The 13,986-nt window shown below is 40.5% G+C and overlaps 1 protein-coding gene across 5 annotated transcripts in view; it reads right to left on the bottom strand.

The window, feature by feature from the left end:
- Window positions 1–13,986, bottom strand: part of brpf1 (bromodomain and PHD finger containing, 1) — a 53,754-nt gene that overhangs the window by 6,141 nt on the left and 33,627 nt on the right. For 4 of the 5 annotated variants that reach the window (XR_010966060.1, XM_067998538.1, XM_067998539.1 and 1 more), the window contains 6 exons: window positions 12,305–12,592; window positions 9,150–9,297; window positions 7,084–7,217; window positions 5,497–5,612; window positions 3,751–3,905; window positions 2,137–2,278 (listed from right to left, as the gene is read on the bottom strand). Coding sequence is in view for 4 of the 5 variants with exons in the window: in XM_067998538.1 (XP_067854639.1) it covers window positions 2,137–2,278; window positions 3,751–3,905; window positions 5,497–5,612; window positions 7,084–7,217; window positions 9,150–9,297; window positions 12,305–12,592 (983 nt within the window). In the remaining variant the exon portion in view is untranslated. Of the gene's footprint in view, window positions 1–2,136; window positions 2,279–3,750; window positions 3,906–5,496; window positions 5,613–6,949; window positions 7,006–7,083; window positions 7,218–9,149; window positions 9,298–12,304; window positions 12,593–13,986 lie in introns of those variants that run through there. The other variant, XM_067998541.1, reaches the window with a different exon arrangement.

Below are 13,986 nucleotides of genomic sequence, written 5' to 3'. Positions count from 1 at the left end.
TGTGTAAAATAACACAGATGTAGACTGTCAGCAGAACTCACAATCTCAATGGTCACGTTTAAAGTAGGGCCTTCAGCGGTACGGAGGGCAGCTTGCTTGATCCACAATACTATGCCTATGGATTTCTGTATTTATCTAGCTACTCATTCTGTCAGACCTCTGCTAGGCCACAGGTTGCCTCAAAACTGAAAGTCCTGCAGCATCTGTGTGCCTGGCATTGACACAACACAAAGGGCATTAATATCTGAGGTGCCCTTACATTACTCACTTATGAACAAATTTGATGTCTGTTTTAGTAGTTCTGTGATTACTTGCAAAACTGTGAACAACCTAACACCAGGCAAACTCTATAAAAATAAATCGTATTTAGCTGTAGCTATGAACTGCTTTAAAAGTAAAGCTACACATGGCAACAAAGAACATACTGACATTGGGGATATGGCCTTTCTGTATCCCTTTAGTTATTTTCCTCTCTGAAATGTACACACAGGTAGAAATCTAACAATCCTACTAAGCTCATCACAGTCTTAAGGTTCAACTCAGAGCAGGAGACAATTGAGATGATAGGATTATTCAATTACCCGCGTAGCCTAATGATAGTGCTTTTAACCAGTTAATTAACATTAATTAAAGTGACCCTTTCTGAGCAGATATCTCCCCACCCCCCCGCCAACTCTCAGGTGAAAATATGACTGTGAGCACTGGTGCAGTAGACAGCCATTTTATCACCCTACTTGTGCAAATCATTTACATACCAGGATTGTGAAAATGCAGCTCTAACAGTCTTTAAAGCTCTGATTACTGACTCTTACACATACTGCTCTGTCAAGAAAAACACTTCTGTCCAGCAGTTTATAAAGTACTGTCAGCATAATTTAAGCCAAATAACAAAAAAAGAAAATGTTAAATGGGAGGCCATATTATCTATGGGCAAGTTCTATGATTAACTTGTTTTGCAGAAGGTCAGACAGTAACACTTTTCCTACAAATTAACGGGTAAGTCTAAGGCTGTATCTGAGTGTACAAACGTGACTGTCAGTGTATGTTGATGTGTGAGAGAAACCACAGGGTTACAGACAAGTGTGTGCAACTGTAAATATGAAGGTAATGTAGATGAGTATAGTCAGAGTAAGTGGCTTCGATGGTATAAGTCTTCACTGATTTTATGGGGAGGAACAAGAGGACAGTTATTTAGATGAAATTACAGAGTATATATTACAATATGCATGGTTTGAAGTGTGATATTTAGCAGCAGATTTAAAATCACAGTTACCGTCCCAAAAAAAATTAGAATTCACTTTGCGCAATTTAAATTGGAACTGAAGTCCAACAGTGAACTCTTTCATTTTCATTTATGTTAGTCACTTTTCTCTCCATTTAATTACTGTGAATAGTTTTCCATTTATCCCCCTCTGGTCAGAGCTCTCCGAGCTCATTTTCTTTTTTTTAGGTCACCTGGATTGGCAGAGTATATTTTTCTCTACTGAAAATTATGGATAAGTAATGTAACTGAGGACTTCAAGTTCTGGCGTAAAACCTGTTCTCTACAAGCGGAGTTTCCATTACTTAAGTGTGAATATCATATAAGAGATGGACTTTATATAGGCATCGTGAGTCCATAATGATATCACTTATTCATAATTCTAAGCAAGTAAAAGAGTTAAGGCAATCCATGGCTTCACAGTATCCAATGCACTATATTGCTTATTTTATGCTCTGAATTTAATTAAAGCAACTTGTACGGCATCCGATTTCACCAACTTTAAAAAAAAAACTAGACTTAGGTTTAGCCAGATCTGATGACTCGGTCCCTTGTTTTAATTAGGTGTTTTAAAGAACGGTATGACTCTTGGTTAACGCAGTTTAGTACTGCTGGAATAGCTGCTCTGCTTCCTGTTTTCAGAACCCTCAGCTGTCCATCGGCTCATGTCTAGCGACCAGCACTGTTCTGTCTCTGCTCCATACTTTATAGTTTAAAATTCAGTGCTTTGAGACGGTGCTGTCTTCTGCATTTTACACTCAGCATCACTGAGCTGCAGGTCCATTTTTATTTTAAAAAAATAAAACATTAAAAAATGAATGAAATTTTTATGGTCAGTCAGTATCACTGGAATCGCTGCTCTGTTCGCCCTGCACCTTGCTTCGATGCTGCATGGCACGATGATATGCAATCTGCACCGATTTCCTGATGTTTGATTTCCTCCCCTCCAACATCTTCATTTTATCCAGGGTCTGGTCCACACCAAGAGGGACAAGTTTTGTTCGAGGGAGCCATTGCCTGGGTAATAAAAAAACACAGTATGTACCAGCATTGTATACAATGATCTACTTAAATATGTAAATATTTTCAACTTTGCTTTATTTTCCATTCCACCAACTCCTTCAACCTCATCTTACCTCCACCCCCCACACATATACGTAGTGACGCATTTTTTTTGAGCTTCCATTTTTAAAATTAATTCACGGGATGTGGTCATCACTGGCAAGGTCAAAATTTGTTGTCCATTCCTAGTTGCCCTGAGAAGGTGGAGGTTGGCCGCCTTCTTGAACTGCCATGTAGCAGTTTGATACAACTTGCTAGGCCGCTTCAGAGGGCAGTTAAGAGTCCACCATGTTGGCATGGGACTGGAGTCAAATAAGGGCCAGACCTGGTAAAGATAGAGAGTTTCCTTCCCTAAAGGACACAAATGAACCAGTTGAGATTATATGACAGTCCGATAGCTTCATGGTCACTTTTACGGATGCCAGCTTTTTATTTCCAGATTTTTAAAAATTGAATTCAAACTCTCAAGCTACCATTGTGGGACTTGAACTCGCGTACTCTAGATTACTAATCCAGCAACATATATCTGAGAAACAAAAACTTGCATTATTTCACTGAAATAAATTTATTTTTAATATATCCCAATCTTTAATCTTGTTGGTTCGAGTGATTAGAGGGTCTTAAACATTGCTAATCAGGATTTTTAAAAATTGGTTCATGGGATGCGGGCGTCGCTGGCAAGGCCAGCATTTATTGTCCATCCCTAATTGCCCTTGAGAAGGTGGTGGTGAACCGCCTTCTTGAACCGCTGCAGTCCGTGTGGTGAAGGTTCTCCCACAGTGCTGTTAGGTAGGGAGTTCCAGGATTTTGACCCAGTGACGATGAATGAACAGCGATATATTTCCAAGTCAGGATGGTGTGTGACTTGAAGGGGAACATGCAGGTCGTGGTGTTCCCATGCGCCAGCTGCTCTTGTCCTTCTGGGTGATAGAGGTCACGGGTTTGGGAGGTGCTGTTGAAGAAGCCATGGCGAGTTGCTGCAGTGCATCTTGTAGATGGTACAAACTGCAGCGACGGTGTGCCGGTGGTGGAGGGAGTGAATGTTTAAGGTGGTGGATGGGTGTCAATCAAGTCAGCTGCTTTGTCCTGGATGGTGTCGAACTTCTTGAGTGTTGTTGGAGCTGCACTCATCCAGGCAAATGGCGAGTATTCCATCACACTACTGACTTGTGCCTTGTAGATGGTGGAAAGACTTTAGGGAGTCAGGAGGTGAGTCACTCGCCGCAGCATACCTAGCCTCTGACCTGCTCTTATAGCCACAGTATTTATGTGGCTGGTCCAGTTAAGTTTCTGGTCAATGGTGACCCCAGGGGAGAAGGTCTCCGTGACCTCCCAGAACCTGCAGTGTATCAAACTAACATGGTTAAAGTCTCACTAGTTGCATTCATGTGGTCATAAACAACAACAAACAGTTCCCTCAATATTACCATGTTCTCTTGTTGTCAAAGAAAAGAACGAGGTAGAGGTGTTCCCGTGCTTCCACGGTCATTTGTTCTCCCAGTTTGAGCACATCCAGCGGTGGAACAGGGATTGGAACACCGTGATGGTACAGTCCTTCCCGAGGCATCTTCGGATCAATAATCTGTAGAAGTCGATATGGTTAAACAACGGAATCTTGATAAATACATCCTTTAGAATCTTTGTGCTTTTCTAACATGGTTCTGTAAATATATGGTGGAAATCTATTTCTCTCCTCAGCTACCAATTGGTGCAATTTGAAATCTTCATGCCATTGTACACTATCCTATTACAGTAAATACACGAGTCAAGTAAATGTGTTCTTGTTCTACATCATACTCTGCATCAATTTCTATTAAGGTTATACACTGGAATTTTTAGTATCTCAAAATTATAAAGTTTTACTCATTAAATGAACAAAATCGTCAGTTTTGCCAATTGTTAAATTTGTTTGTTCCAGACCTGTTCTCTGTAATGTAACATCTGCTGGAGTCCGTCCCTTTAGGATGAAAAGAAACATGGAAGCTGAACGTGAAAAGTAGCACATATTCAGGAGCATGCTCTGCCTGAATTCTTTGTAATTGCAGCTTCACATTATTTTATATTGATATTTGTGGCTAGATTCTGTTGAGGCCTATCCTCCATTGTTTTTGTGTAGGAATCCTGGGTAACTTTGTAACCATTTTCTTCAAGGTGGGGTAACATGTTAGAGCACTGAAGTGCAGCACACAGTGGCGGGACATGGATTTGCGCCCGTGATTCCCTGTGTGGCAAGTTCCTGATTTTGGCTATGCTATTTTTCCTAGGGTCTAATTCACTAAAACTGATTTTTCAGATGGATAATATAGAATTCTAGAGAGTACTGCGCTGCATAGAATGATTTTAATTTGTTGCGCATTGCAGAAAATTTGGAAAGCTTAGTTTTCACTATGGGTGTTGGCTGGCTTGGACGGTGATGTTATCAGATTAATACAACACTGTTAGCTTTGTTCCTGGTGTAATACTGAGTCACAACTGTGTCTAAACGGGGTTTCTACTATCCCCAGTATCAAATAATCAAATAATGGTGAAGTAGGGAGGTGTATTCTGCTGGTAGGTTTATCACATAAACCTAAATGTTATGATGGTTAACAGCATGTTTTGCAGTTTAAATTTGTAAATTGGACACAGATATTTTTGTGCAGAGCTCCCTGAAGTGACATCATGAAGTTAATGACAACACAAATGAGGAGTCCTTGCTCAGCGACGTCAGTGCAATATCACATCAGGGGGAATTGACAATTGAGCAGAACACACTTACTTAAATTTAAAATCACATCTGGATCAGAAATTCTGTAGCACAGGAAGAAATGGAAATAGATTTGATTGTGGAATATTATAAAATAGGAATGATTTGATTCATTGGAATTGGATTTAATTAGAGAGAATGGGAAGGGATTTAGTCCACTGCAGTTCACTGATTGGATCAGATCAACTGACTGAATTGGGCCTATTTCATTAATTACCTCATGGGAGGCACTGTCCTCAAATGAATATATTAAAAATCTGATGAAAAATACACAGGTCTCACCATTTATGTAAAATCATAACTTCTAGAAATTAAATGGCAATGATCAGAAGTTGTACATAGTAAAAGAACCATCAAGAAGCAGATCAGACATAAACTTCTTGTTCACATTAGCTATTTAATTCACTCTTTCAGTCAAAGGACATACCAGAGCTGGGTAGGATGGGTATCCCCTGCACTTTGCCCAAACCAAATCCAGAGACTCCAAAGGACTGTCCTCATCATCTGACATCCAGCCTGTAGACCGGCTCAATCCCTTGCGTACTGTTATGAAAAAGAGATTTGGCACATTCAATAGAGATTTTAAAAAGTAACAATCCTTTATGCAGTTGTGCCATAGGGCAGGAATCCTAACTCTGCATCAAACTTCAATTGAAATTTGTGAATCATTCATATTTTTCTTGAAGTAAAGGTGAAGGGTACTGAACTTGATTTTACAGACAATTCAATTCACTTGACTTTACACTAGGATTCATATTTAGATCCAGATCTTCCATTCTAAATCATCAAGTGTTTTTCCACAGACAAAATGGTACACATCCTCACATCCACATGCAATACAGCACATTTTCTATATGGTTTAAAGCCCATTCAATTAGCGCACTAGGCAAAAGACGTTAATATGAAAGTCATTACGGTCTTTTGGCCCATTTTCAAAATATTAAAAAAATTAAGAACACATGGAGTGATGAATGAGGTCCTTCCCCAGTGATACCATACTGGGGACAAAATGGGAAGTCCAAGTAAGATCTGCTAAAGAAGGTCTCCTTTTGCTTGGAGTCTGGATTACTTTCACACAGTATGAGAGGGGAACATTACAAAATCAGCACAGGATGCAAATACATCCCCCAATTTTTCCACAAAATTATGCCCAAACCTGCTTGCACCAACGGATGTGATGCTGGTGGGGCTGTTGTAGCAAGATGTGCGCAAAGACACATTGTGCATCACAAGTGAGGAAAAAAATGGTCAAGTGTGCATGAAGTAAATATCCAAGAGAGCCTGTTAAAAGGTATGTAACACAACAGAACTGGTCAGAGTAATTCAAAGCCAGACGGTCACCCGAATCTTGACCTTGTGTAGATACAAAAAGAAAATCTGCAATTGCTGGGAACTGCAATAAGAACTTAAAATATAAAGTTTGAAATATAAAGTAGGTCCATCAGCAGCTAGAAAGAGAATAGATGCATTAACCTTGTTGGGGTAGATCCTTTGAAGGTCTACACCCAAAATATTAACCTATCTTATCTGCTCAGTATTTCTGGAATTTTCTGGCTTGTAATTCTATTCTGGCCTTGTAACAAAGTTTGATCTATTACTTTGTACCATATATAAAATTCTATTTTTTGTTACATGTAGAATCTTGTTTTCTCTTACAACTCATATTGCATACTGCATTATGTTATGCAATATATATTCTAACATAGCATGCAGCATATTTAATACACATTACATGGAATATTATACAATGCCATATTATATACATATTATACATACACATTATGTTTCCATGAATTCTGCTACTAAAAACTCAGGTGCTACTGCTGTTGTCAAACTTGGTAGTACATACAACATTTTTACCTTATTACCTTTTCACCTACCTCATTCAGAAAAAACTTTAATCTTCCTTGCTTGACAGCACCGTTTGTGTTTATGACTTGATAGAAAGAAAATGTTTTAGAACTTAAAGTGACATATTCTAAAACCTTTTTACCCCCTCCAAAAACGCACTCACCACCATGTCCATGCCGGCCCGATCCAATTGGATAGGATTCATTCTCTGTACAGGAAGTATCCTCACTACTATCTTCATGGAAATTCACTCGGGAAAAAGAAGGTTTCCCTCGGCCCTGCTTCGAAGGGGTTGTGCTAGTGCGAGAAAGAAGATTTTTTTTAGGATAGAAATTTCTGTCAAGATTGTTTGGAAAATGCTACCATTTCCTCTATGCTCACTATTCTTACACAGACTTTGGCATTAGGTTGGCGAAAAGCAGTACTATCATGGAATATGTTGCAGCATGGTGAGATATAGGAGGCAATTTTAACCTAACCCACCCATCGGGAAACTGATGAGATTAGGTGGAACGCTAATTTTACACCCCGCCCAATATTACTCTCCATCGACTTCAATGGAGAGTAAAATCGGGCGGGGGTAAAACCAGTGTTGCACCCGATCCTGTCAGTTTCCCAACAGGCGGGTCAGGTTCAAATTACCTCCATAGTCAGGTTCTCATTCATTTGAAGTGGGAGCACCAACTGACGATTTAGTCAAGAACTGGCTGAAATTGTTACATACATGTCTGACAGACTGAAGTTTGTGCACTGTGTAGCTGTAGAAACACTCAGACATTGAGCCATATAAGTTTACAGCACAGGAGCTGTATCTGTGTCAGCTCCTCTCTAGATCAAGCCAAAACTAATCCTACTGTCGTACTCTCTCCCCATAGCCCTATATCTTCCCCTGCTTCAAATATTTATTCCAGTCTTCCCTTAGAAGATGCAATGGTCTCTGCTTCAATTACTCTCTGTGACAAAGCAATCAATGCTCCAACAACACACTGCATAAGAGAAATCTCTTTTAACCTCACGCATTCTTTAAATGACAATATTAATTTGATGATCCATTATTCACCCTATCATACTTTGAAACATCAAACTATTCTCAATCTACCAACATCTGCAAGATCGATAATCAAAGAATTCTAAAAAGAGGGTCTTCTCAATTACTCAGCAGCCGAATGTGGTCCATACTGAGGCATAAAGATCACAAAGGTCTCTGTGCTGTGCTAGTCGGTCTCAGCTGGAGCAGCAGTAAAAGGGGAGAGAAGTAGATGATGCTGCCTTTGGCCTCCGCATCTCTAGGGAGGAAATTTTCACCCGATGACCACCCTTCACATCTATGGACATTAAGTGAGGAAAGAATCAGGCTTGGCTATGATTTCCTCACAGTCGAATAGCCTGCTGATACTCATTGTCTCAGCCCATACATACAGCATGCCCACCGAGGGACATAGCGAGAGGTGCACCCATGGGACTATACCTCAACATGAGTTAGCAGTTTCAGAAAGGAAGAAAAAACATTGGGTGGGTGGGGTAGAGAATTCTAACTGTAAAGATTAAAAAACTCAACGGAAATAAAGAAACTCATTCAAAATGTAGGTTCGTCTGATTCCCTTTGACTAATATATGTTATATATCGGGTTTTTCAATACAATATTTCCTACATATTGAGTGCATTGTGCAGATTCATATTTCCTGCACTATGATTTCACATTTTTTGCACCAATGCATCAGGGTCAGGCACAGCAAGGCCAAAAGCAGAGCAAAGAATTTTCTTGTCTGCCTGAACAATGCATCTTAACATCAACAGAATTGCATGCACCCACTACTGCAACAGTACAAGTTTTCATTTTCAACATCAGCCACCATTATATCCATTCTGAATAAGACTCAATTTAGTGCCAAATCTTTGTTTCATTTGGTAAATATATTACCTTTAAGGAAAATCGTAGTACCAAATTACAGACATTTTTGTGCTGTGGACTTGTGCCCACTGAACTGAGTTGATACTGCCTGTGTAGAATCCTTACAACAGACAGAGAGGGAAAGCTTGCCCCTCATATATCTGGGCTGGATTCAAACCCAGGTACGAGGAGTGACAAGACAAGGTACTGAGCTATGTAGTGACCCAATACACTGTTTACCTCTGTACTGAATACATGAGAAAAAAAACATTTTTCAAGAAAAGCTCTTTGAAAAACTAAAAGCAGTGACAAAAGTCTCTACTGTGAAATCAGTTACCTGGTGCGGTCTGAAGCTGCACTGCTACTCGTGCTGGAACTGGACTCAGTGTCAGAACTGCTGCGTGGGAGGCTTCGCTCATTCCGATACACACGGAAACTCTCGTTCACGGGTTGACTGCCTCCATCAAACCCATTTGTTGGCAACCCTAAAAGCACAAACCAGATTGGAAAATACATGCTACCCACATAAGAAGCACAGCTTATTTTACTAGTGATCATTTTCCTCTTAATTCCTCACACAGCTCCATGTACCCATGTCCAGTACGGGAGGTAGATGGGTTGGGGCACTACATTCAGATTTTTACTAGATAGCCTGTGGTTCCACCAAGTACAAAACCTTGTTGCCCATGCTACAAAAGCCAAATTAACCATTTTGCACTTTGAGTCATGGTAGTAACAAGTATGGGTATCTCAGGATGCATTAAACTGATGACAATCCTGGAGTTTTGCTCAATTACTACTTAGGATTAAGGAGGCATTTCACAGAACTTTACCTCATTGAAGGTTTGACGGTTGAGTAAATTCTACCACAGAAAAGATTTTACCTGGTCTACGGGCAAGGAGTCAATTGGAAAACTAGATTGATGAACCAAATAGCCTACCATTCTGCCCTTTGTTCTACCAAGATTTTCTCACAAAATTCTTTTTTCATCATTCCAATAGTACCCGTGGAGACTGGCAGAGGAGGGCAAATTACAATTTTTCCTCCCTCTCTACGATGGAAGTGCCAGTCAATGATATCTATGCCACCTCCAACAACAGTGAAAATTGCAGATGAAAATTTGAACACAACCATAGCATATCAGAACACCAATGTGGCATACCAGCAAGAGCTCAAAATGTTGAATGATACAACACAGTGCATGCTACCATAAATGGCCCACAACATGATATGGGACAAAGAAACACTGTCTATATGACAGGATAATAATTTCTACTGAGAACAAAGAAAACATAAATTGCTCAGTACAAATGAGAAGCTATGTATTCAGGATTTGGTAAACTTTCTTTTAGGTACTCAGCAAGGTCATGGATGTCAGTGCTGACAAAAAAGATATTTTTCTGCTTGCTGATTCCAGTGTCAACATCAAGCACTCCCAAATTAAGCATATCCAGGTTAGATCAGGATAAGCGTCCTCTACACTGCCTCAACAATGCAATCTCTCGGAATCAGAGTACAGAGTAGATTTTCGTCTTCACTGTTTGGGAGGTAATCTGGTGGAGCAGATTGCCTGCTCTTCATATATGCTATTAAGATACCAGATGGTTTAGTACCAATTAATACTAAATTATAGTCAGCTTTACGCTGTGAACTCAACTTCATTAGCAACCGGGCTGAGATTGCCAAAAATACACTTTATATGGGATCCACATGGCCCATGGAGAAAGGAGACGTGCATTCCATTATTCATGGCTGGATTCAACTCCAGGTCCCAGAGTCAAGAAGTTACAGAATCATACAGCACAGAAAGAGGCCATTTGTCCTATCGTGCCTGTGCTGGCTCTTTAGTAGAGCTCTCCAATTAGTCCCATTCCCCTACTCTTTCCCCATAGCCCTGCAAATTTTTTCCCTTCAAGTATTTATCCAATTCCCTTTTGAAAGTTACTTTTGAATCTACTTCCATCACCCTTACAGGCAGTTCATTACAGATCACAACTCAATGCGTAAAATTTTTTTTCCCCATGTCGCCTCTGGTTCTTTTGTCAATCACCGCAAATCTGCGTCTTCTATTTACCAACTCTTCTGCCGCTGGAAACAGTTTCTCCTTATTTACTCTATCAAAGCCATTCATGATTTTGAACACCTTTATCAAATCTTCTCTTAACGTTCTCTGCTTTAAGGAGAACACCACCAGCTTCTCCAGTCTCTCCACATAACTGAAGTCCCTCATCCCTGGTACCTTTCTAGTGAATCTCTTCTGCACCCTCTCTAAGGCCTTGACATCCTTCCTAAAGTGCGGTGCCCAGAACTGAACTTCAGCTGAGGACTAATCAGTGTTTTATAAAGGTTTAGCATAACTTCCTTGCTTTTGTACTCTATGCCTTTATTAATAAAGCCAAGGATTCCATATGCCTTTTTAACAGCGTTCTCAATTTGTCTGCCTATTTCACCAGTCTGTCTATGTCCTCCAGAAGTCTGTTACTATTCTCCTTATTGTTTACTATATTTCCGAGTTTCCTGTTATCTGCAAACTTTGAAATTAAACCGTGTATACCCAAGTCCAGGTCATTAATATATATCAAAAAGAGCAGTGGTCCTAATGCCGTCACCTAGGGAACACCACAGTATACTTCCCTCCAGTCTGAAAAACAACCGTTCACCACAATTCTCTGTCGCTTTCTGTCCCTTAGCCAATTTCGTATCCACACTGCCACTATCCCTTTAATCCCACGTGCTTTAAGTTTGCTATCAAGTCTATTATGTGGTACTTTATCAAACACCTTTTGAAAGTCCAGATACACAACATCAACCGCACTATCCTCGTCAACCCTCTCCGTTACTTCATTGTCAGCTGTGACTCAGTTGGTAGCACTCTCACCTCTGAGTCAAGTCCCACTCCAGAAACTTGAGCACATAATCTGGACTGAAACTTCAGCGCAGTACTGAGGGAGCGCTGCACGGTTGGAGGTGCCATCTTTCGGATGAGACGTTGAACCAAGGCCCGGTCTGCCCTCTCAGGTGGGCTAAAAGATCCCATGGCACTATTTCAGAGTTATCCCCAGTGTCCTGGTCAATGTTTATCCCTCAACTAAAATCACTAGAACAGATTATCTGGTCATTATCTCATTGCTGTTTGTGGGACCTTGCGGTGCGCAAATTGGCTGCCGCATTTTCTACATTACAACAGTGACTGCACTTTAAAAGTGCTTCATTGGTTGTAAAGCACTTTGGGACCAAGGTCATGAAAGGCGCTATATAAATGCAAATCCACCTTTCTTTCTTTTCATTGGGGTAGATTTTCTGCTCTTTGACTAAGAATGGTGGTTAACCTAGTCCAACATTCTAACTGACTACTCCACCTAGTGCTTTAGCATTTTAAACCACTAAAACAATAGAATTTTAATCAGCTTCACTAATGGAATTTTAAATGTTTATGTTGGTAAACCATGCAGGGAAATTTCTTTCAAGTCACTATAAAGCACCCTTTTTACCTATGTGCGCATCACCTCCGGCTGATTTGTCACTGTCGCTTTCGGAGCTTGTACTAGGGCTGCGGCCTCGTTTCCTTGGTTGGTTGGATCTGGTCAGAGTTTGTGGTGCAGTTGGATTCTGAGGGCTACCACCCTGGTTTGGTGGGACCTGAGTGTCACGATTCTTCGGTGGCCGCCCTGGACGTTTGTGCAATCCTACGCCTTTGTTTTTCGATTTCGCAGTGAAAAGGAACTTTGTCCGTCTACCAACTTCTGCTGCCGAGGCCGACGAAGAAGTAGTGCCAAGACCTACAAGAGGAAGATTTTATGATGAAGGTAAAGTGGTTAAAGCCAAAGCTTTATGACTCTTTGAGAGGGGAATGTCCTTTGCAGCACTCAAAATACACAATCAACTTAAAATGACAAAATAATGACTTTCTAAAAGTTTCTAAAGTTAAAATACTATTAAGTAGAATTAAATCCACACAAAAGCACAAGGACTTTTTTAAGTCATGGTATTACTGAGCTAACCCAACAGCCACTATCTTTTCACATCAGTTTTATGTTGATGGCAGAAATGCCTGTTAAAAGCAACAAAATCTTAAAGGGACCAACTATTCATTAACACAATCTGTGCGTTTCATTGAATCACAGCTGCTCTGCCAATCCCTAGGTTACTTGGTAGCATGTCTCGCTTGTTTGGGTCCAGTTCACTAGACTGCCACTGCGCTGTCCAGTAATGCTACTTTGAAACACTAGATGGGTCCGAGGAGAAATGTATTTTCTATTTTCAGCCTTTCATTATCACATCTCTTGTTTGCCCTCCCCCAAATTTTCTCTCATCCTCTCCTTATGGTGGGGTGCAATTCCATGGGTGTCAGCAGCCCTTTGGTACATTCTAATGTTAGCCCAGGCAATGAGTGTTGGCAGACTATTTGACCATGGAGGGGCATTACAGTTGAGAGCAATCTTGTCCCTACTTGATATCCATGAATGCACACTTTCCAGATGGGATCATCGGATGCAACCTGTAGCAGGAACTCTGGCCTCTTTTTTTCTCCCTCCTCCTTAGCTCAAAGACACTGACTCAGCAATTACCAGGAATTGGCCCCAAGACCATTCTGGCTTGAATAGCTCCATACCACACCAGGTGATGAAATGACTGACAAAGCCATTGAGGGAGTAGTTTTTTTTAAATCACCTTACTCTTCGTACTGCAAATGACTACTGGGTATGACAACCCAGGCTCAAATACAATATGCAGATGATGGGTATGGAAGCAGCAAAATGTGGTACTAAATTGCACGAGGAGGTGGGTTTGAACATGCACCAAGTTCGAAAGATGCTGGGCACAGACCAGGCACACTCTAAGGCAAAAAGGTGAAATCTAGTGCGACTTTACACTCTTGTGCAAGTCCTAGCTACACAGCGCCTGTCCTCTCAGCTGGGCCATGTTGCAGAACAAAAATATAAAACAGGTTACAGAACAAAGAAAGAAAAGGTTTGAAGGGAATTAAAATCAACATGTCTAGATTATTCACTTCTAAAATAATGGAAAGCTGGAAGTCATTACGGAGTAATCATCAAAGGGGCAAACGATATCGAATGCCTCAAGAGCAAAGCTCAGGTATTTTATAACTGCCACTTGAGTGGAAAGATATTCCAGCATTAATTTTTTAAAATTATATATTATAAATGTTAGA

This window comes from Heptranchias perlo, chromosome 17 (assembly GCF_035084215.1).
Source record: "Heptranchias perlo isolate sHepPer1 chromosome 17, sHepPer1.hap1, whole genome shotgun sequence".
In the NCBI taxonomy this organism is placed as follows: Eukaryota; Metazoa; Chordata; class Chondrichthyes; order Hexanchiformes; family Hexanchidae; genus Heptranchias; species Heptranchias perlo.
This window is presented reverse-complemented; position numbering and strand designations above follow the sequence as displayed.